This window comes from Schistocerca cancellata, chromosome 11 (genome assembly GCF_023864275.1).
Source record: "Schistocerca cancellata isolate TAMUIC-IGC-003103 chromosome 11, iqSchCanc2.1, whole genome shotgun sequence".
NCBI classification, from domain to species: domain Eukaryota; kingdom Metazoa; phylum Arthropoda; class Insecta; order Orthoptera; family Acrididae; genus Schistocerca; species Schistocerca cancellata.
In genome coordinates this window covers 152,251,420-152,271,836 of record NC_064636.1, presented here as the reverse complement: position 1 = coordinate 152,271,836, position 20,417 = coordinate 152,251,420, and the positions used below count along the sequence as shown (strand labels likewise).

Sequence of the window (20,417 nt, the reverse complement as noted above, 5' to 3'; positions counted from 1 at the left end):
GTGCAGTTAATGAGAACGCAGTTTTGGAATCTGTGCCACTTCCCAATCTGCATAATTCTTTTACTTGGTTCAGTCAGGCTCAGTATTTTGCTGTCCTGGATCTCAATCTTGCATATTATCAGATCATGTTAACAGAGGATTCCAAGTATATTACTGCCTGCTGTACAGATTGAAACCTCCACAATTTTAACAGGGTGCCCTTTGGTTTTTCAACAGGAGTTACCATGATGTCTTGCCTTCTAGATTGTGTTATGGGTGATTTCACATTCAAGTGTGTGTCTAATTACCTAGATGGCATGGTTGTTTACAGTTCTAGTCTGTCTGAAAACCTGCAACATCTTGAGGCAGTTCTGGTTTACCAGAGGGAGGTGGGACTTACTGTGAAACCATCTGAAATGACACTGGCACATAGGTTTCATCTTTGGGACATCTTAGTTTCACTGATTGGATTGAAATTGACCAGGAGCATACTAGTGATTTGCGAAAATTTCCAGCTCCTAGAAATAAGAAAGGTGTGGCACGGTTCATAGGCATGACACATTTTTTTCAAAAGTCTGTGCCGAATTTTATTAAATTAGGGGGTGCCTTAACGATTTAAGAAATTTCATATGGGATGAAAGTCATCCAGAAGCTTCTGAAGCCATTAAGGTGGTGCTTAGTAACCCACTAGTATTTGACATACCAAATTTTGAGGTAGTGTTCTTCTTGCAGACAGACACCTAATTCTTCTGGAGTAGAAAGTGGTAGCTATCCTCCTGCAGGAACGGAATGGCAGGGGAGGTGTTGCATGTTGATGCCCTATAGCAATGCACCTTGGGAACTTTCACCTGCGGAGATGAAATATTCTATGTATGAATGGGAAGCTTGGCGGTTATATTTGCCCTTAAGAAATTCAGATTTTATTTTGATCACCAGGAATTTTGTTTAGAGACTGACAATCAAGCTCTTAGTTAGGTTTTGGCTCATTATTTCCATAATACCCTCTTAGTCATTTATAAAACTGTTGTCAAGATCAGACGACACATCACCTGGTCCTCCCTGTATTAGCAAGCCTGGAGGTTGGTGGGGTCAAGATCACTCAACATGTCACCTGGCCCTCCCTGAATAAGGCTGTCCAGAGGTTGGTGGAGGAGTGTGAGAGTGGTAAGGGAGCTGAGCCCAACCTGAATTCCCTCAAGTGACTTTTAGAGTCTACCCGTTAGGAATGCCTGATGGATTAACTTTGTATGGATTATATAGGTCCACTTCATCAGGTGTGTGTGTGTGTGTGTGTGTATTAGGCACCTACTAGTTATGATCATGGATGACTTTTCTCATTTTTTTGACACATTCCGAGCAGAGAAATGACTATCCTGGCAGCTGGCCAGCATTTGTTATGAATTTTTTCTGTTTCCAGGCCACCGAGGATGCTTGATAGCTTCTGTTTCCCAGCTATTTGTGAGGTTCTGCTTTGACAATGGAATTAAAGATGTGACCACAAATCCTTTTACCAGCATACTTTGCTGATCAGGTGAACTGCAAGTTGAAGGCTGTGCTTATCTTTCACAACAAGGCTCAGACAACGTGGCTCAATTTTATCTTTAACACTGCACAACCCAAGTCCCTGGAGGCTGCTCCAGTATCCCTTATGTTAGCACATCCAGTCAATTTTCCTCTTGTCAACCTGTAGTCAATCAATGATTTGCTTCAAGAACAAGTCACCCTTGCAGTAACACAGCACAACTGGAGCCAGGCTAGACATAATACCAAAATTGCTTGTCACAGGTTATCCATCTGTTACAGTCAGGGGCTAAATGGTTCATTGGAAAGGCTGGGGACACAGTGTTAGTCCGAAACCCTAATATTGCTGAAAAGGGGGAGTTAGGGTTCGATAGCAAGCTAGCTTCTCAGTTGTTGGGACCCTGTTAGATTGTCAGGGTGGTGAGCTCGGCAAACCTCCTGGTTCTGAATTTATAGATGAGTAAAGCTTCACACATGCACATTATTCATATCAAGGAGAGGCATATGTAAAGGGCTCCTTAATGGTGGGGAAGGGGGATTTTGGTTTGGTGGAGGAGGCTGAACCACGGTGGGCTCCCTCTTCGAATTCGTGCCCCATGTGCCTGGCAGATGTCACTTCTCACAGCTCACAGCTCGTGACACCAGTGGGCATTGTGGAGCAACAATGGGTGTAGAGGAACAGCACTGGATCTCATGGGCAGTCGATGTCTTGAAGCTGGACTGGAGGGTGAGTCATGCAGGGCTCGTGGGCAGCATGTACTGTTTAGCTGAACTTTATATGGCAGTATCATTATACCATCACAATCATTACAATAAAACAATCTTCTTTCAATAATGGTAACTGCCATAGGCTGATCAGCCCAAGATTATCATCACTCATCTAAAAGCTGGTATGTACACCTCTGGCACAGACAACTGTAGGGAGACATAGTGACACGGAAGCAATGAGGCCTTCACAGATCACTGGAGGAAGTTGGAACCATATTTATACAATCAGGTCACCTCATTCCCATAAATTCTGGAAGGGGGGATGATCTCTGACGTTATGTTAAATCACATCCCAGATCTGTTCGACCAGGTTCAGGGCTGGCGAGTTGGGTGGCCAACACATCAATTGGAACTCGCCACTGTGTTCCTGAAACCACTCTATCACACACTCATGGCCTTGTGAAATGGTGCATTGTTTTCATGAAAAATGCCACTGCCAGTGGGAAACATGATCGTCATGAAGGAGTGGACCTAACAAGAACCATGGACTGTGGAACTGGTAGCGAGGCTTGCGTGCCTCAGCGATACAGATAGTCGTTCCGTAGGTGCAACCCCAATGGAGGGGTATCTGTTGTGGGGCCAGACAAACATGTGGTCCCTTAAGAGGGGCAGCAGTCTTTTCAGTAGTTGCAGGGGCGACAGTCAGGATGAATGACTGATCTGGTCTTGTAACATTAACCAAAACAGCCTTGCTGTGCTGGTACTGTAAACGGATGAAAGCAAGGGGAAACTATAGCCGTAATTTTTCACGAGGGGATGCTACTTTACTGTTCATTAAATGATGATGGTGTCCTCTTGGGTAAAATATTCCGGAAGTCAAATAGTCCCCCATTCAGATCTCCAGGATGTCATCGTTATCAGGAGACGGAAAACTTATGTTCTACAAATTGGAACATGGAATGACAGACCCTTTACTCAGGCAGGCAGGTTAGAAAATTTAAAAAGGGAAATGGATAGGGTAAAGACAAATACGGTGGGAATTGGTTAAGTTTGATGGCATGAGGAATAAGACTTCTGGTCAGATGAATACAGGATTATAAATATAAAATCATATAGGGGTAATGGAGGAGTAGGTTTAAAAATGAATAAAAAACAGGAGTGCGGGTAAGCTACTGTGAACAGCATAGTGAATGCAGTATTGTAGCCAAGATAGACACAAAGCCCACACTTACCACAGTAGTACAAGTTCATATGCCAACTAGGTCCCCAGATGATGAAGAGATTAAAGAAATGTATGATGAGATAAAAGAAATTATTCAGATAAGGAAGGGAGACGAAAATTTAATAGACATATGGGATTGGAATTCAATAGTATGAAAAGGAAGAGAAGGAAAAGTAGGAGGTGAATATGGAATGTGGGTAAGGAATGAAAGAGAAAAGCCGTCTGGTAGAATTTTGCACAGAGCACAACTTCATCATACACTATGTGCTCAAAAGCATCGGGCCACCTCCAAAAACTTACTTTTTCATATTTGGTGCATTGTGCTGCCACCTATTCCATATCAGAGACCTCAGTAGTCATTATACACCATGAGAGAGCAAAATGGGGCACTCCGTGGAGCTCATTGACTTTGAATGTGGTCAGGTGATAGGGTGTCATTGGTGTCACATGTCTGTATGCGAGCTTTCCACACTCCTGAACATTCCTACATCCACTGTTTCTGATGAGATAGTGAAGTGGAAGCATGAAGGGACACATGCAGCACAAAAGCATACAGGCTAATCTTGTCTGCTGACTGAAAGATACCGCCGACATTTGGAGAAGGTTGTAATGTGTAATAGGCAGATATCTATCCAGACCTGAAAGAACTGCAAAAAGGTAGGAATTGTAACAGATGGGATCTGGATAAAGTGAAAGGATCAGAGATTGTAGAGTGTTTCAGAAAGCACTAGGGAACCATTGACAAGGACATGGGTAAGAGATACAGCAGAAGAGGAAGAGTAGCTTTGAGAGATTACTAGTGAAAGTAGCAGAGGATCAAGTAGGTAAAAAGACGAGGCTAGCAGAAATCCTTGGGTAACAGAGGAGATACTGAATTTAATAGATGAATGGTGGAAATATAAAAATGCAGTAAATGAAGCAGGCTGAAAGGAATACAAACATCTCAAAAATGAGATCGACAGGAAGTGCAAAATGGTTCAGCAGGGATGGTAACAGGACAAATTTAAGGATGTAGAGGCATATATGACTAGGGGTAAAACAGACACTGCCTCCTGGAATACTGAAGAGACCTATAGACGGTCTGTACGAGGGCGATGCACTTGCGGGCAATATTTTGAAAATGGAAGAGAATGTAGATGAGGATGAAATGGGAGATATGATACTGCGTGAAGAACTTGACAGTGCTGAAAGACATAATTTGAAACAAGGCCCTGGGCGGAGACAACATCCATTAAAACTACTGATAGCCTTGGGATAGCCAGCCTTGAAAAAACTCTGCCATCTGGTCAGAAAAATGTATGAGACAGGCAAAATACTCCCAGACTTCAAGAAGAATATAATAATTGCAATCCCAAAGAAAGCAAATGTTGACAGGCGTGAAAATTACCGATCTATCAGTTTAATAAGTCATGGCTGTAGAATACTAACATGAATTCTTTACAGTCGAATGGAAAAACTGATAGGTGCTGACCTCAGGGAAGATTAGTTTCGATTCCATAGAAACGATGGAACACGTGAGGTAATACCAACCCTACAATTTATCTTAGATGATAGATGAAGGAAAGGCAGACCTACATTTCTAGTATTTGTAAACTTAAAGAAAGCTTTCGACAATGTTGACAGGCATACTCTCTTTCAATTCTGAAGGTGGCAGTCGTCAAATGCAGGGAGTGAAAGGCTATTTACAATTTGTACAGAAACCATATGGCAGTTATAAAAAGGGAGGAGTGAAAGGGAAGCAGTGGTTGGGAAGGGAGTGAGACAGGGTTTTAGCCTATCCCTGGTGTCGCTCAGTCTGCATATTGAGCAAGCAATAAAGGGAACAAATGAAAAATTTTGAGTAGGAATTAAAATCCAGGGAGGAGAAATAAAAACTTTGAGGTTAGCCAATGACATTTTAATTCTGTCAGAGACAGTAAAGGGCCTGGAAGATCAGTTGAACAGAATGGACAGTGCATTCTAAGAGGGATATAAGACAATCAACAAAAGCAAAACAAGGATAATGGAATGTAGTCAAATTCAAATTGGGTGATGATGACAGAATTACATTATGAAATAAGACAATTAAGGTAGTAGATAAGTTTTGCTATTTGGGGAGCAAAATAACTGACGAAGGTTGAAGTAGAGAAAATATAATAGTCTGGCAATGCCAAGGACAGCATTTCTGAAGAAGAGAAATTTGTTCACATTGAGTATACATTTAAGTGTCAGGAAGTCTTTTCTGAAAGTATTTGCATTGAGTGTATCCATGTATGGAAGTGAAACATGGACGATAAATAGTTTAGACGAGAAGAGAACAGAAGGTTTCGAAATGTGGTGCTACAGAAGAATGCTGAAGATTAGATGGGTAGATTATGTGACTAATGAGGAGATACTGAATAGAATTGGGGAGAAGAGGAATTTGTGGCACAACTTAACTATAGGGTGGCGAACAAAATGTGTTACCAATTGTTTCTTTTACAATTTACGCCGCACATTAGATACTCCGCTGGGATCTCTACAGCAGTACCAGCAGAGCTTGGAAAAACAAATGAGTCATGAAATGACATGTAATTCACGATACTGCCACTAGGAGACTAGTAACCAGCAATGGCTGACAATGGACGACTGACGACACAGCAACGATCGGCAATTGTGTTACTTTTTCATGAAACGAAAAGCCTTGTTGTGACTCAGAGGCGTTTTTGACAACAGTTTAACACACGATAGGTCCCTTGCAAGAAGACCATTCACAGGTTGTACGATAAATTTGTACAGGAAGGAACAGTATTGGATCCGAAGCGACCTCGGCCTAAGCCTGTTTGTTCGCTGGAGAATATTTAAGCAGTACGAGTTGCTGTACAGAGAAGTCCCGGGAAATTGTGTAGAAAGGCAGCAGTGCAACTGGGAATATCCAGTCGCTCCACTCAATGCATTCTTAAAAGTGGCCTCCACATGTACCCATACAAGATGACCTGTGCACAGAAGCTCACTGAAGAACACAAGCAGCACAGACTACTGTTTGCTCAGTGGGTGGAGGATAGGGAAGGAACTCTCAACAACGTTTGGTTTTCAGATGAGGCGCATTTTCATTTGGATGGTGTGGTTAACAAACAAAATGTACACTTTTGGGCCACTGAAAACCCACAAGTGCTTCATGAATGACATTATGCTCCGAGGATTACAGCGTGAGCAGCAATTTCCAGTCACAGACATACTGGACCCTTTTTCTTTGGAGAAACTGAACAGCGAATATTATTTGAGCATGCTTCACAATAGATTCATTCCACAGCTTCTTGTTACTGCCTTGCCCTTTACCACACAGTGATTCATGCAAGATGGAGCCAGGCCACATACTGCAAACACTGTGTTGGAGTTTTTACACGAGCATTTCGACATGCGGATCATTTCACTCAGGTTTCCAGGTCGCTTCAATGATGGACAAAATTGGCCCCCCAATAGTCCAGACCTCAATCCATGTGACTTTTCTTTGGGGGTACCCAAAGGAAAAAAATTTCCTGAAATGTCCACGTGATTTAATGGAGCTCAGAAGACATCCTTTAAGCTTTCAGTGAAATTAGGGAAGACATGTGCCATAGGGTACTCACTAACTTCAGCATTCCTTTGAAGAAAGTTAGGAAACAAAATGGTGGGCATATTGAGCATGTACTGAGTTAGAACAAATCTCCATGGATGGCTTTTCATTATATGTTCCTTTCAGATTGTATTGACAATAAAGTTTATATTCAAAAACAAAATGGTAACACATTTCGTGCACCACCCTATAGAAGAAGGGACTGGTTGGTAGGACAGGTTCTGAGCCATCAAGGGATCATCGATTTAGTATTGGAGGGAAGAGTGGAGGGTGAAAATCAGAGGGAGACCAAGACATGAATACACTAAACAGATTCAGGAGGATGTGGTTGCAGTAGTTACTCGGGGATGAAGAAGCTTGGACAGGATAGAGTAGCATAGAGAGCTGCATCAATCCAGTCTTACCACTGAAGAGCACAACAACAACAGAAGGGCTGGATGTGCTTTGCAACCAGTTTACAATACTTCTTTTGTGACACAGTGCCTCACACGGGTGCCCACGTGGTTGTTTCCCAGAGTATAATGGAGGCCCCGACAGGACAGGAGTCAAGAGGCTGTTCCCCTTGTGGGTGACGGAAATGCACCCTCCCAAAGGCACAATGACGGTATCAGGATTCATCAGACCACGCAGTGCTCGGCCATTGTGCCAACATCCAGCACCAATAGTTACATACCTATTTCAATTGTTGTCGATGTCATGGCGTGGGTCATCAGCGGCACAGACTCATCATTAGGAGTGTTTGGAGCATTGTGCTTTCAGACACAATTGTACTCTGCCCAGCATTAATTTCTGATGTTAGTTACACCACAGTTTGTTGCCTGTCTTTTTTTACCAGTCTGCCCAGCCTATGATGTCTACCATCTGCGATGAGGAGTACTTGCCCAACCCCATAACGTCTGGCCATGGTCTCACCTTTGTTTTGCCATGTGTTGAAGACAACTGCCATAGTACTGCTTCAACACCCAGCAAGCTGTGCAGCTTCCAAAGGTGCTCATACCAAGCCTTCAGGCCATCAAAATCTGCTCTTGGTCAAACTCAGATTGTGCGCATTTCCTATTTTACAACAAGACAAGACGCTCACTGATACTCCATGCAACGTGTGTGTGTCTGACTAGAAGACAAGGTGATATGCTATTGCCTGGATGAGTTTATACTGATAGTAGATCAGTGATCATAATGTTTTGGCTGCTGTGTATATGGATTTAGTATTATGACTTCCAAGTGGATGCTGGGCAATGCCAAGGGAACCATTCTGCAACATTTGAGGCAATTGTAAAATGCATCAATTTATTACAAGGGTGTGCCAGAAAATAATGCCTCCAAAATTTTGATTCTGTTCCAGTTGTCATGCATATGACACTGTTGATGTTACCACTTTGCTGACACAGTATGCAGCACCCTCCTGATGAACAGTTCTGAACTGCAGGGTGTAACATGTGTGTGTGTGTGTGTGTGTGTGTGTGTGTGTGTGTGTGTGTGTGTGTGTGTGTGTGTGTGTGTTATTTAACTGTGTCAGCACGTGAGAAAACCCTCAGACAACAGAGCACCAATTCAAATAGTTCATCCACATGTGGAGCACCCTCTTCTTCAGCATGACAATGCCAGACCATACACAACTTTTTTTTTGCACGTGCAACAGTCTGACGTCTTTGATTCATTATTACTGATCATCCTCCATACTGACCCGGTTTGAGCCAATGAATTTTCAACTGTTTGCAAAACTTAAAGAACACCTTCAGGAACTCAACTTTGATAGTGATGAATTATAGTGTGAGCGTAGGTGAGGCTGTGGGTCTGCCAACGAAGTCAAACATTCTACAGTGACGACACCAACAACCTGGTGTCTCACTGGGAGAAAGGTGTTCAGTACCACAGTGACTATGTTTGAAATAAATATACAAACACGAAGAATAAATATGTTAAATATTAAGTTTGTTTTAACTAAAATGCTTCAATAATTTCCAAATAGAAATTATTGTGTCATTACTTTCCAGCATGTGCTCATGCCCAAAATACACACCAATTAAAAATTAACATTTAATTAATTTGGCAAAGAAGGTGGCTTTCAACTGATACAATGTTAAGGTCATAGGGAAGTTCAGTTCATCAACTAACACAGCACACAGCATATGAGAAGACTTCTTGTAGGTAAAAAGTTACGTTATGGGCACCATTTGGATGTTTTGGTTAACATTAGGCTGTGCTACTGATCAATTTGTTACCATATTCTTTACTTGGCTTTCACATTTCTAGACTTTGTCAGCTCACAGCCACACTGCCACTTTTGAACATAGGCTAAGCCTTGAGATGCACTATGAATCAGACTCCCACTCCAACCAATGTTACAAGGGGGGAGTGGGTCTAGAACCACATTTTAACCTTGTAGCCTTTGAATAGTTCTCCAGTTTAGGTCCAAAGTCAATGGACCTTCAAACTGCTTTTCATTTATATGATGTGTGTTGTGCATACATATCATCCTGAATGCCAAACCATCATTACATCAGGGGTCAAAGTCAAAGCCTGAACTGTGTTGGGTCTAACCACTCTTTTACTGTATTTAATAAAATTTAGTATACTTATTCTCCTATCATTTCCTCACAGTGATTGTTTAGGATTACTGTTGTGATAATGCTTGTCAAATGAATTGCAGGCTGTTCACATAGTTTGTATAATCTATAATGAAGTACTCACATATATTCAAATGCAAATGCTGCATTAATGCTATCCCAGTACTTCTGCAGTTGCACTCAAGATGGATGTTGAAACAGATTTTTTCAGCACAGATAGTTCACAAGTAGTTTGCGTGATTGTGTCTGTGCGCTCAATTCTCATTTGCAGGATAAAAATACTAGTGGCACCAAGTGAATTTGTTTGCTCCTGATAGGTGAATACCCTACAACCAGTTGCACATCAGATTTCAAGTGACATGTATATGTAAGATTATTTACACCAGTAACTGTAACACTGTGACAGTTCCACAAACAATATGTGTAACAATGTGCAGCAAATACAGAAAGTGACTATGAACAAACCTGTCAATATTTGATGTGTAGCCCCATGGCTTCATCAAAACTTTGCTGCCAACATACAAATTCATTCTGCTGTGTAACAATTTATGCTTCCATGTGATATTTGTCTGAAATTTAACTTTACTGTTGAGAGTTCCACTTACATATGGTTCACATATTCAAAGTAAACAAAATGTACTTCTCAGATTAGTGACCATGCAAGTGTCACTTCAAAATTATTTATAAATAATTTATTTTACATTATCAGTAAATAAATTACAATTCTCATTCCATACCACAATACAGTGCAATAATGCATTAATTGCAGCCATACCATTTATAAATTTAATGGCACTGCTAAGGTTCACTACACTACACTGCACATTAAGGTTGTCATTCAAAAGAAGTGTATCATAGCAGAATATACCCACTTTATGGCAACCAGTTTATCAGTATCATTGGATTGTGCATTAAAAAAGTTTTCCATGTTTACTAAACATTAAATTGAAACTCTTGCTCAATTCTATGTGATGTTTAATACAAGGCTTATTTCAATGCACTGTGCAAAATGTCATATTTAAGACAGTAAGTTCATCAGTTTAGTAAACCAAATTATTCATGTTTCCAGCTGTATGACATCAATTGTATGTATTCACGCATCACACTGCACACAGAAATTAATGAAACCCAGTTAAGAAATACAAGTAAGCTACTTACTATCAAGTGGAACTCAGTTTGTACTTCATCAGTTTCCTCTTTTTTTATCCACTTAGTTGGCTCCTGGTCCATTGCTTCAGTTCTACAGTCTGAAAAGAAAAAGCAATCAGATAAGAAAAGTTTTTGGTCCACTCAGTTTCCGTTTTTACCATGAGGTATAGCTCAAAGGCAGTATTTTCACTCATATATTGCGTGCAGTAAATGGGTGATTACACAGGAAACAGATTCAAAGTGGCTGAGGAAAAGTGTGTTCATTGATATAAACTCATTCACATTTTGCAGGTCATGAAGAGTGAGAACAATCATAAAATAACATGCAATGGAAACTGGAGCATTTAAAGTTGCTACTGCTTCTTTGTAACACTGGCTCATGGATACCATCCTGTTGTGACAATTATGGAAGATGTGTAATTTTGTGTGCATGCATTAACTTCAGCATTACAAACAATCCCAGCAGTCAATAGATTGCAGCGATATTACTTAATAACATCAAATATTTCATTCTATACTTGGTTCATTGTGTTAATTTCAGTGTGATAGGGACATGAAGAAAATCCGGACATATGGATTGTTTATCAGTGAATCCCCCCATGAACCATGGACCTTGCCGTTGGTGGGGAGGCTTGCGTGCCTCAGCGATACAGATGGCCGTACCGTAGGTGCAACCACAATGGAGGGGTATCTGTTGAGAGGCCAGACAAACATGTGGTTCCTGAAGAGGGGCAGCAGCCTTTCCAGTAGTTGCAGGGGCAACAGTCTGGATGATTGACTGATCTGGCCTTGTAACATTAACCAAAACGGCCTTGCTGTGCTGGTACTGCAAACGGCTGAAAGCAAGGGGAAACTACAGCCGTAATTTTTCCCGAGGACATGCAGCTCTACTGTATGATTAAATGATGGCGTCCTCTTGGGTAAAATATTCCGGAGGTAAAATAGTCCCCCATTCGGATCTCCGGGCGGAGACTACTCAAGAGGATGTCGTTATCAGGAGAAAGAAAACTGGCGTTCTACGGATCGGAGCATGGAATGTCAGATCCCTTAATCGGGCAGGTAGGTTAGAGAATTTAAAAAGGGAAATGGATAGGTTAAAGTTAGATATAGTGGGAATTAGTGAAGTTCGGTGGCAGGAGGAACAAGACTTTTGGTCAGGTGATTACAGGGTTATAAGTACAAAATCAAATAGGGGTAATGCAGGAGTAGGTTTAATAATGAATAAAAAAATAGGAGTGCGGGTTAGCCACTACAAACAGCATAGTGAACGCATTATTGTGGCCAAGATAGACACAAAGCCCATGCCTACTACAGTAGTACAAGTTTATATGCCAACTACCTCTGCAGATGATGAAGAAATAGATGAAATGTATGACGAGATAAAAGAAATTATTCAGGTAGTGAAGGGAGACGAAAATTTAATAGTCATGGGTGACTGGAATTCGTCAGTAGGAAAAGGGAGAGAAGGAAACATAGTAGGTGAATATGGATTGGGGGGAAGGAATGAAAGAGGAAGCCGCCTTGTAGAATTTTGCACAGAGCATAACTTAATCATAGCCAACACTTGGTTCAAGAATCATAAAAGAAGGTTGTATACCTGGAAGAATCTTGGAGATACTAAAAGGTGTCAGATAGATTATATAATGGTAAAACAGAGATTTAGGAACCAGGTTTTAAATTGTAAGACATTTCCTGGGGCAGATGTGGATTCTGACCACAATCTATTGGTTATGAACTGCAGATTGAAACTGAAGAAAGTGCAAAAAGGTGGTAATTTAAGGAGATGGGACCTGGATAAACTGAAAGAACCAGAGGTTGTAGAGAGTTTCAGGGAGAGCATAAGGGAACAATTGACAGGAATGGGGGAAAGAAATACAGTAGAAGAAGAATGGGTAGCTCTGAGGATGAAGTAGTGAAGGCAGCAGAGGATCAAGTAGGTAAAAAGACGAGGGCTAATAGAAATCCTTGGGTAACAGAAGAAATATTGAATTTAATTGATGAAAGGAGAAAATATAAAAATGCAGTAAATGAAGCAGGCAAAAAGGAATACAAACGTCTCAAAAATCATATCGACAGGAAGTGCAAAATGGCAAGCAGGGATGGATAGAGGACAAATGTAAGGATGTAGAGGCTTGTTCACAAGGGGTAAGATATATGCTGCCTACAGGAAAATTAAAGAGACCTTTGGAGAGAAGAGAACCACTTCTATGAATATCAAGAGCTCAGATGGCAACCCAGTTCTAAGCAAAGAAGGGAAGGCAGAAAGGTGGAAGGAGTATATGGAGGGTTTATGCAAGGGCGATGTACTTGAGGACAATATTATGGAAATGGAAGAGGATGTAGATGAAGACGAAATGGGAGATAAGATACTGCGTGAAGAGTTTGACAGAGCACTGAAAGACCTGAATCGAAACAAGGCCCTGGGAGTAGACAACATTCCATTTGAACTACTGATGGCCTCGGGAGAGCCAGCCATGAAAAAACTCTACCATCTGGTGAGCACGATGTATGAAACAGGCGAAATACCCTCAGACTTCAAGAAGAGTATAATCATACCAATCCCAAAGAAAGCAGGTGTTGACAGATGTAAAAATTACCGAACTATCAGTTTAATAAGTCACAGCTGCAAAATACTAACGCGAATTCTTTACAGACGAATGGAAAAACTGGTAGAAGCCGACCTCAGGGAAGATCAGTTTGGATTCCGTAGAAATGTTGGAACACGTGAGGCAATACTGACCTTACGACTTATCTTAGAAGAAAGATTAAGAAAAGGCAAACCTACGTTTCTAGCATTTGTAGACTCAGAGAAAGCTTTTGACAATGTTAACTGGAATACTCTCTTTCAAATTCTGAAGGTGGCAGGGGTAAAATACAGGGAGCGAAAGGCTATTTACAGTTTGTACAGAAACCAGATGGCAGTTATAAGAGTCGAGGGGCATGAAAGGGAAGCAGTGGTTGGGAAAGGAGTAAGACAGGGACGTAGCCTCTCCCCGATGTTATTCAATCTGTATATTGAGCAAGCAGTAAAGGAAACAAAAGAAAAATTCGGAGTAGGTATTAAAATTCATGGAGAAGAAGTAAAAACTTTGAGGTTCGCCAATGACATTGTAATTCTGTCAGAGACAGCAAAGGACTTGGAAGAGCAGTTGAACGGAATGGACAGTGTCTTGAAAGGAGGATATAAGATGAACATCAACAAAAGCAAAACGAGGATAATGGAACGTAGTCAAATTAAGTCGGGTGATGCTGAGGGAATTAGATTAGGAAATGAGACACTCAAAGTAGTAAAGGAGTTTTGCTATTTAGGGAGTAAAATAACCGATGATGGTCGAAGTAGAGAGGATATAAAATGTAGACTGGCAATGGCAAGGAAAGCGTTTCTCAAGAAGAGGAATTTGTTAACATCGAGTATAGATTTAAGTGTCATGAAGTCGTTTCTGAAAGTATTTGTATGGAGTGTAGCCATGTATGGAAGTGAAACATGGACGATAAATAGTTTGGACAAGAAGAGAATAGAAGCTTTCGAAATGTGGTGCTACAGAAGAATGCTGAAGATAAGGTGGGTAGATCACGTAACTAATGAGGAGGTATTGAATAGGATTGGAGAGAAGAGAAGTTTGTGGCACAACTTGACTAGAAGAAGGGATCAGTTGTTAGGACATGTTTTGAGGCATCAAGGGATCACAAATTTAGCATTGGAGGGCAGTGTGGAGGGTAAAAATCGTAGAGGGAGACCAAGGGATGAATACACTAAGCAGATTCAGAAGGATGTAGGTTGCAGTAGATACTGGGAGATAAAGAAGCTTGCACAGGATCGAGTAGCATGGAGAGCTGCATCAAACCAGTCTCAGGACTGAAGACCACAACAACAACAACATCATTGAAACTGCATTTTCAACATAGGCATTACCTTGAAACTTACTTCATCTGTATTCATTCACGGATGTATGCTCAATTTACAGGAAGCGCATCATTTTAAAATCTTTACCTGCTATTAAAGGAAACCAATACCTGCACTGCAGACTGCACATTGCAATGCGGAAGTTCTCATTCTTCATTACCATCAAGATTAAACATTGGTTAGCATTTTCTAACAAAACTGATTTACTGAAAGGAATTCATACTAACTGTAAATATGATGAATGATCTATTGAGTTCTGATGACATGTAATGCTTTATGTTAGACAGATTATAGTTAATCTGTACCTTGTGATGTTACAGTACTCTTATACAGAACTCCATTAAAACCCACACACTACAACAAACTGGTATTTACATATGATTACACGAATACTAACGACACGAATAATCAAAGTACAGTGATAACTAACAAAATGCAACAGAATTGCAGCATTTCCTTTCATGCGAACATACTCAAACCATGAAATGATGTAGTAACTGTGGGCACTTTAAAAAATGCTTACGTTAGCCCTAAAATATGGAGCCGCTATATGTCTACATCACATCACAGAAAATTATCATCACAATCATTATTACTGCTAAGTAAGTCAAAATAACCGTACTAACATGGACAACCTTTGAATTTCACTGTCCGCCTTTTCTCGTTAGCCACGAAGTATAGGAGGAGATTACTTCGTAGACAAATTGCTCCTAACAGCACGTCACACACTCAGCCGTTTCTTTTACTAAGATACATGTAGCGATTTTACCGGTCAGGCCAAAAACAAGCACTAACAACTCAAGTATTTAGTTGTTATGAACATAACCTGAAAAATTACAACATTCACACGCCGTCACCAAGCACACTATATGTGATGTGATCACAATTAAATACAGAATAAAATCTCATCCTTATGTACCCATTAAAAATTAAATCATTAAAAAGACAGCAGCCTCAAACAGCAGAGTCATCACAAGATATTCGCGAACTATTACACTCATCAAACTCAACTGTTACTGTGATAGAAATTAAGTACCATGTTAATTTACTTCCGAAACACATTTCTTCACTTAATCTTGTTTGTAGTTTATAAACGCTTATAAATTACCTGGAGAATGTCACACACAACTTTCCACAACACCACCAGGTTGCTGCTGACTACACAGTACACGAAGGTTGACAGTATCGCAGAACCAGCAGATGCCTTGCCTGGCGTCTAAAGCCAGCGAAATGAGGGATGCTCAACTACCGGACTTACCGATAGATGGCTCTACCAGCGTCCAGCTGATTACTGTCGTCTGTATTGACCGCCATATTCGAATTTGGCAAGAAGTTTCTCTCGGTCTGTACGGTGTATAAGGAATTAAGTATTATCGAAATGGTGATTTCTTGTTCCGCTTTCAATTGTACGAAGCGATGGAGTAAGGAAAGTGAATTACCATTTCACAGGTAATAGGACTACCGATCCAATACGATAAAAATACAGACTTAGTGCGTTTGCTAATTCGATGTTTTTGAACAGGTTTCTTCTAAAGCACCCAGAGCTGCTAAAGAAGTGTATTACTTCCTTGAAGCGGGAAGATTTTAATCCAACGTCTTGCAGTTCTCTTTGCGGAAACCATTTCCGACAAGATGATTACATAGTGAGCCCTGGAACGTGGAAGAAACGTTTCAAACCCGAAGCAGTGCCATCAGTTTTTGACTTTCCGACTCATTTGATGTCACCAAATAAACAGCCACGATGACATGTTAGGATTTTGAGTGACAACGAATGCTTCTCCATTTGAGGTAGCTAATTAATTTCGTTGCTATGTGTGTGCTTTTTACTTTTGTGAATTTATTTCGTACGAAGACAAATGGGCTACATAGGTCTAAGCAATGTTGTAATACAGGTCCATATTTTTGTTTTTAGCGTTCTGTCATAGAATCTGTGCTCGATTTGCCCGCTGCAGAACCTACTGATTACGTGGAGAATGTTGTCAATGAGAATTCTTCCGTGGAAAGCATGTCCCAATTATCCAATGCAGAAGCTGCGAATTGTGTCAAAAACGTTAGTATAAGGATGTTTTCACACGCCCGAAGTTTTCTTATAATATTTTTTCATCAAGCATTGAGTTATTTCAATCATACATAACGAAATTATTTCTTTGTTTCAGAGTACAGTTGGTTCTTCAGTAATTTATTGTGGTATACAGTCGAAAGTAGAAATGGAAGACAAGGCGACCGAAACTTGCAATTTTTTCTCAGACATTGTGCACGAATTAGAACGTAAACTGAAGTGTGTCTGTGAAAAACTTCGAAGAAGAGAGAAGAAAGTATTTTCCATGGATGACATCATAAGTTCATTGAAGGAGAAGCATCTTCCTAAGATGTTACATAATTTCTTCAATCATCATAAAGGAACACAAGTGGAATTAGTGTGCAATTAAGTGAACAACTCTCTCTCGTCAAAGGGTAATAGATACACAACAAATGTGAAAATGTTTGTGATGACTGTGTACTTTTATTCACCAGCAAAAATTAATGCCTCTGCCCCATAAATCATTGATTTCCAAATGGGTGGCAAGTGTAGACTGTGAACCTGGCTTCTTAAAAGATTTTTTTAAGTACATTGATTTGAACCCAATTGTAAGGGACCAGTTCAGCAATTCACGTCTAATTGTAGATAGTATGGCAATTAGGAAGCAAGTAGTTTGGGACCGAGGAACTAAGCAATACACAGGGTTAGGCATCTGAGGCTCTGACTTTCATGCTTGTCTCTATTAAAGGCAAATTTAAATACCCGATTGCATATTTCTTTATCAACGGTGACAGGCAAATAATCAGGACACACTGATAACATCTGCTTTGAGAGGCTGCATAGTTCTGGCATTAGGGTTTGGTGTGTTACATGTGATGACTGCAAGGTAAATATAAGCACTTGGCTGTACTTTAAATTTTTCCAAGGGTGATTTTAAAAGCCACTTTCCTCATCCTGTGGAAAAATACAATGTTTATTGTATCTTTGACATGTGTCATATGATTAAGTTAGCCATAAATGCTGTAGCAGAAGTATCTATCGAGTCTCCAACTGGCATTATTAGATGGCACTTCATTGAGCAATTGAAGAAGGTACAACAAGAAGAAGGTATGACATTTGCCAACAAACTATCAGGACAACATATAAGTTATGTAAATAGAAAAATGAATGTTTCATTAGCTGCACAGACTTTGAATTCTAGTGTGGCAGATAGTATAGAGTTTTTGAGGAGGGTTGGTGATCCAAATTTTAAAGGAAGTGAAGCAACAGTAGAATTTTTGTATTATTTTGATAGGATTTTTGATATTCTGAACTCCAGAAATACATTAGGTAAACGGTATAAGAGCCCCCTGAGACTTGACAACAAATCTTATTGGCTTGGTATTTTCAGATGCTAAAAATTATATCAAGAGCTTAAAAATTATTGGTGTTCCGTTGCTGCTCCATGCAAGAAGTACTTTTGCTTTTGGGATAATTTTCGATATGCAATCAGTCAGGCACATAGCTCTGTCAAGTATGCTTCGTGTTGAATCTCCTCTGAAGTATTTGCTGACATATAAACTGTCACAAGATCACTTAGAGCTTTTCTTCCTGCATTCGGCCCAGAGGTGGTTGGAACAACAATCCAAATGCATACCAGTTCAAATGTGCCATGAGAAAGTTGCTCTTCGGTAACAGTGTCACTGTAATGAATGAGAATTGCTCAAATTTTAATGTGTGTTGTTTGCCACCTGTTTATGATTTTCATGCAAGAAAGCATGTAGTAGAAAGTGATGAAAGTGCTGCAGAAAATGAAATAGAGAAGTGGTGTGCACTTCTTGATGATAAGATTAAGTTCTCATTTTACAAGCAAAACATAGTCTATTATACTGCAGGGTATGTGTCATTGCTGTTGTCAAGGCAGATCACATACAAAGACTGCCTTCACATACTGAAGCCACCAACAGTTAAATCTGCATTAGAATGTGATGCTCTCTATGCTTTTCCCAATATGGCCAGTAAAAATGCATTTGTAAATTTTGTTAACCAGGGAGAACTGGTTAAAACAAGTGGCTGCGTATACTCTGTTGTAGAATACTCAGATAAACTGTTTCAGATGTTTGTGATTGCTGGGGATATGCGACGGAAATATATACAGGCCAAGATTTTGCGTTCTGTTAAAAATAATTTTGTAGATTACCCATTTCCTGCTCTTGGTCATGATTACCATAATGAAATTGGGATTGAGGACTTACATCAGACTCAACTTGTTTGTAAGATTGCATCCCTGTAGTCCTGCATACGTTTAAAAACATATGGGAAAAAAATGTCTGCTGAGAAAATTTTAAACAACAAATCAAGTATAAGGCAGAAGTTAAATAAACTCATTGTTTAATCATGTATAGTGCTCAAATTGGAAAAGATTATGTAATGGAACATTCCATGCGGATGGGTGTGACATTTTGACAGTTTTTTTTTAAAACTACTTTGTCCATAGATTTGTTGTTGTGTAATGATGAACTTCAAAGGATGAATCACATTGAAGTAAAATTAACTCTTTACATCCTGTGTAGATATTGGAACAAAATTCTAATTGTTTATTATATAAACTTATTTTAAGATGTTTGGTGTTACAAAATATGCACTTGCATTAAAAACAGGTGATTTGTGTGAAATTAATGGAAAAAAAGTTCTGAGACTTATGTGACAGATGGCTTTCAGTGTGAGAAAATATGTCCCTCAATAACTATGTTAACTTGAATTTTTCACTTTAAGAAAACAGTTTAATCACAGGATGGGTGTGATCTAATGAAGTATGCAGTGGCCCTATGTTTCAAACTGTAATGTTTGTGGATACTCTGCAACATAAGAGCAATAAAATTGTTACTTTGTCAATTCTTGCTTTAATACTTCCTAGAATGAACACAATGTTCCAATTGATCGTAAGCATTCTTTTTACTTTAGAACCATTCTAGAATAAGGGAGCCTAAGTCAGGCAAAACCTAATTCTCTGAATTTGGTCTTTATTTTGCTAGGAGGTCTTTCTATTATATTTTCCTGTGTTGGAGGGGGAGGGGGAAGAGAATGCAAATAATCATATAGAATTATCTTTCTAGCACTACAAAGAAAAGAATACAGTGATTGCAGTTGCACTTGGCAATTTAGGAAATTTCAGTACTTGTTACATGCCTAATTTTTATCATTTACCTTAATTATACGGTTGCATTTTTTGCTGATTTGAACTGTGTACTAAATGTTAAAAATATTTTGTTGTTCATAGTAATAAAAGCATTTCATTTTGTTAGTTCATATGTCTCACATGGAACTGAAGTTATGACAACAAAGGAAGGAATTAACATTAAGGAATCTTACTTCACAGAAATTATGTAACAATGGTTACACTTTTTGCTAGTTAACGTTAACATAAACCATTTTGTTTTCCATTAAGAGTGAAAGAAGTTGCACGAGTCACGTGTACAACAAAGTTACCCATAGGGAACTAAAGTATTTTACGTTTGAGTTGTTGTAGGCCAAAAGTATTGTGCTCTTCATATTTCTATTTAAAAAAGTTTGTTACTGAAATTCACAGACAATTTGGAATCTGTACATACATGTGTGTAGCAAAGTATTTTTCATGTGCCATGTGGAACCTTTAATTTTCTAGTTTAAATATAATTTATGTCATGAATTACCTTTAATACCAACAATGTCTGAATGCATTATTTACCATTTAGAAGAAGCAATATTAGTGTACAGAATAACAAACCTCATGAAAAATGGGAGAGATTGTTCTG

The 20,417-nt window shown here is 39.6% G+C and overlaps 1 protein-coding gene across 1 annotated transcript in view; it reads right to left on the bottom strand.

Moving 5' to 3' along the window:
• LOC126108386 (zinc finger protein 431-like) overlaps positions 1-15,813 on the bottom strand; it is a 176,367-nt gene extending 160,554 nt beyond the window's left edge. The window contains exons 1-2 of the mRNA XM_049913598.1: positions 15,733-15,813; positions 10,730-10,818 (exon numbers count right to left, since the gene is read on the bottom strand). Coding sequence (XP_049769555.1) covers positions 10,730-10,801 — 72 coding nt within the window. The 5' untranslated portion in view covers positions 10,802-10,818; positions 15,733-15,813. The remainder of the gene's footprint in view (positions 1-10,729; positions 10,819-15,732) is intronic.
• Positions 15,814-20,417: the final 4,604 nt, after the last annotated feature.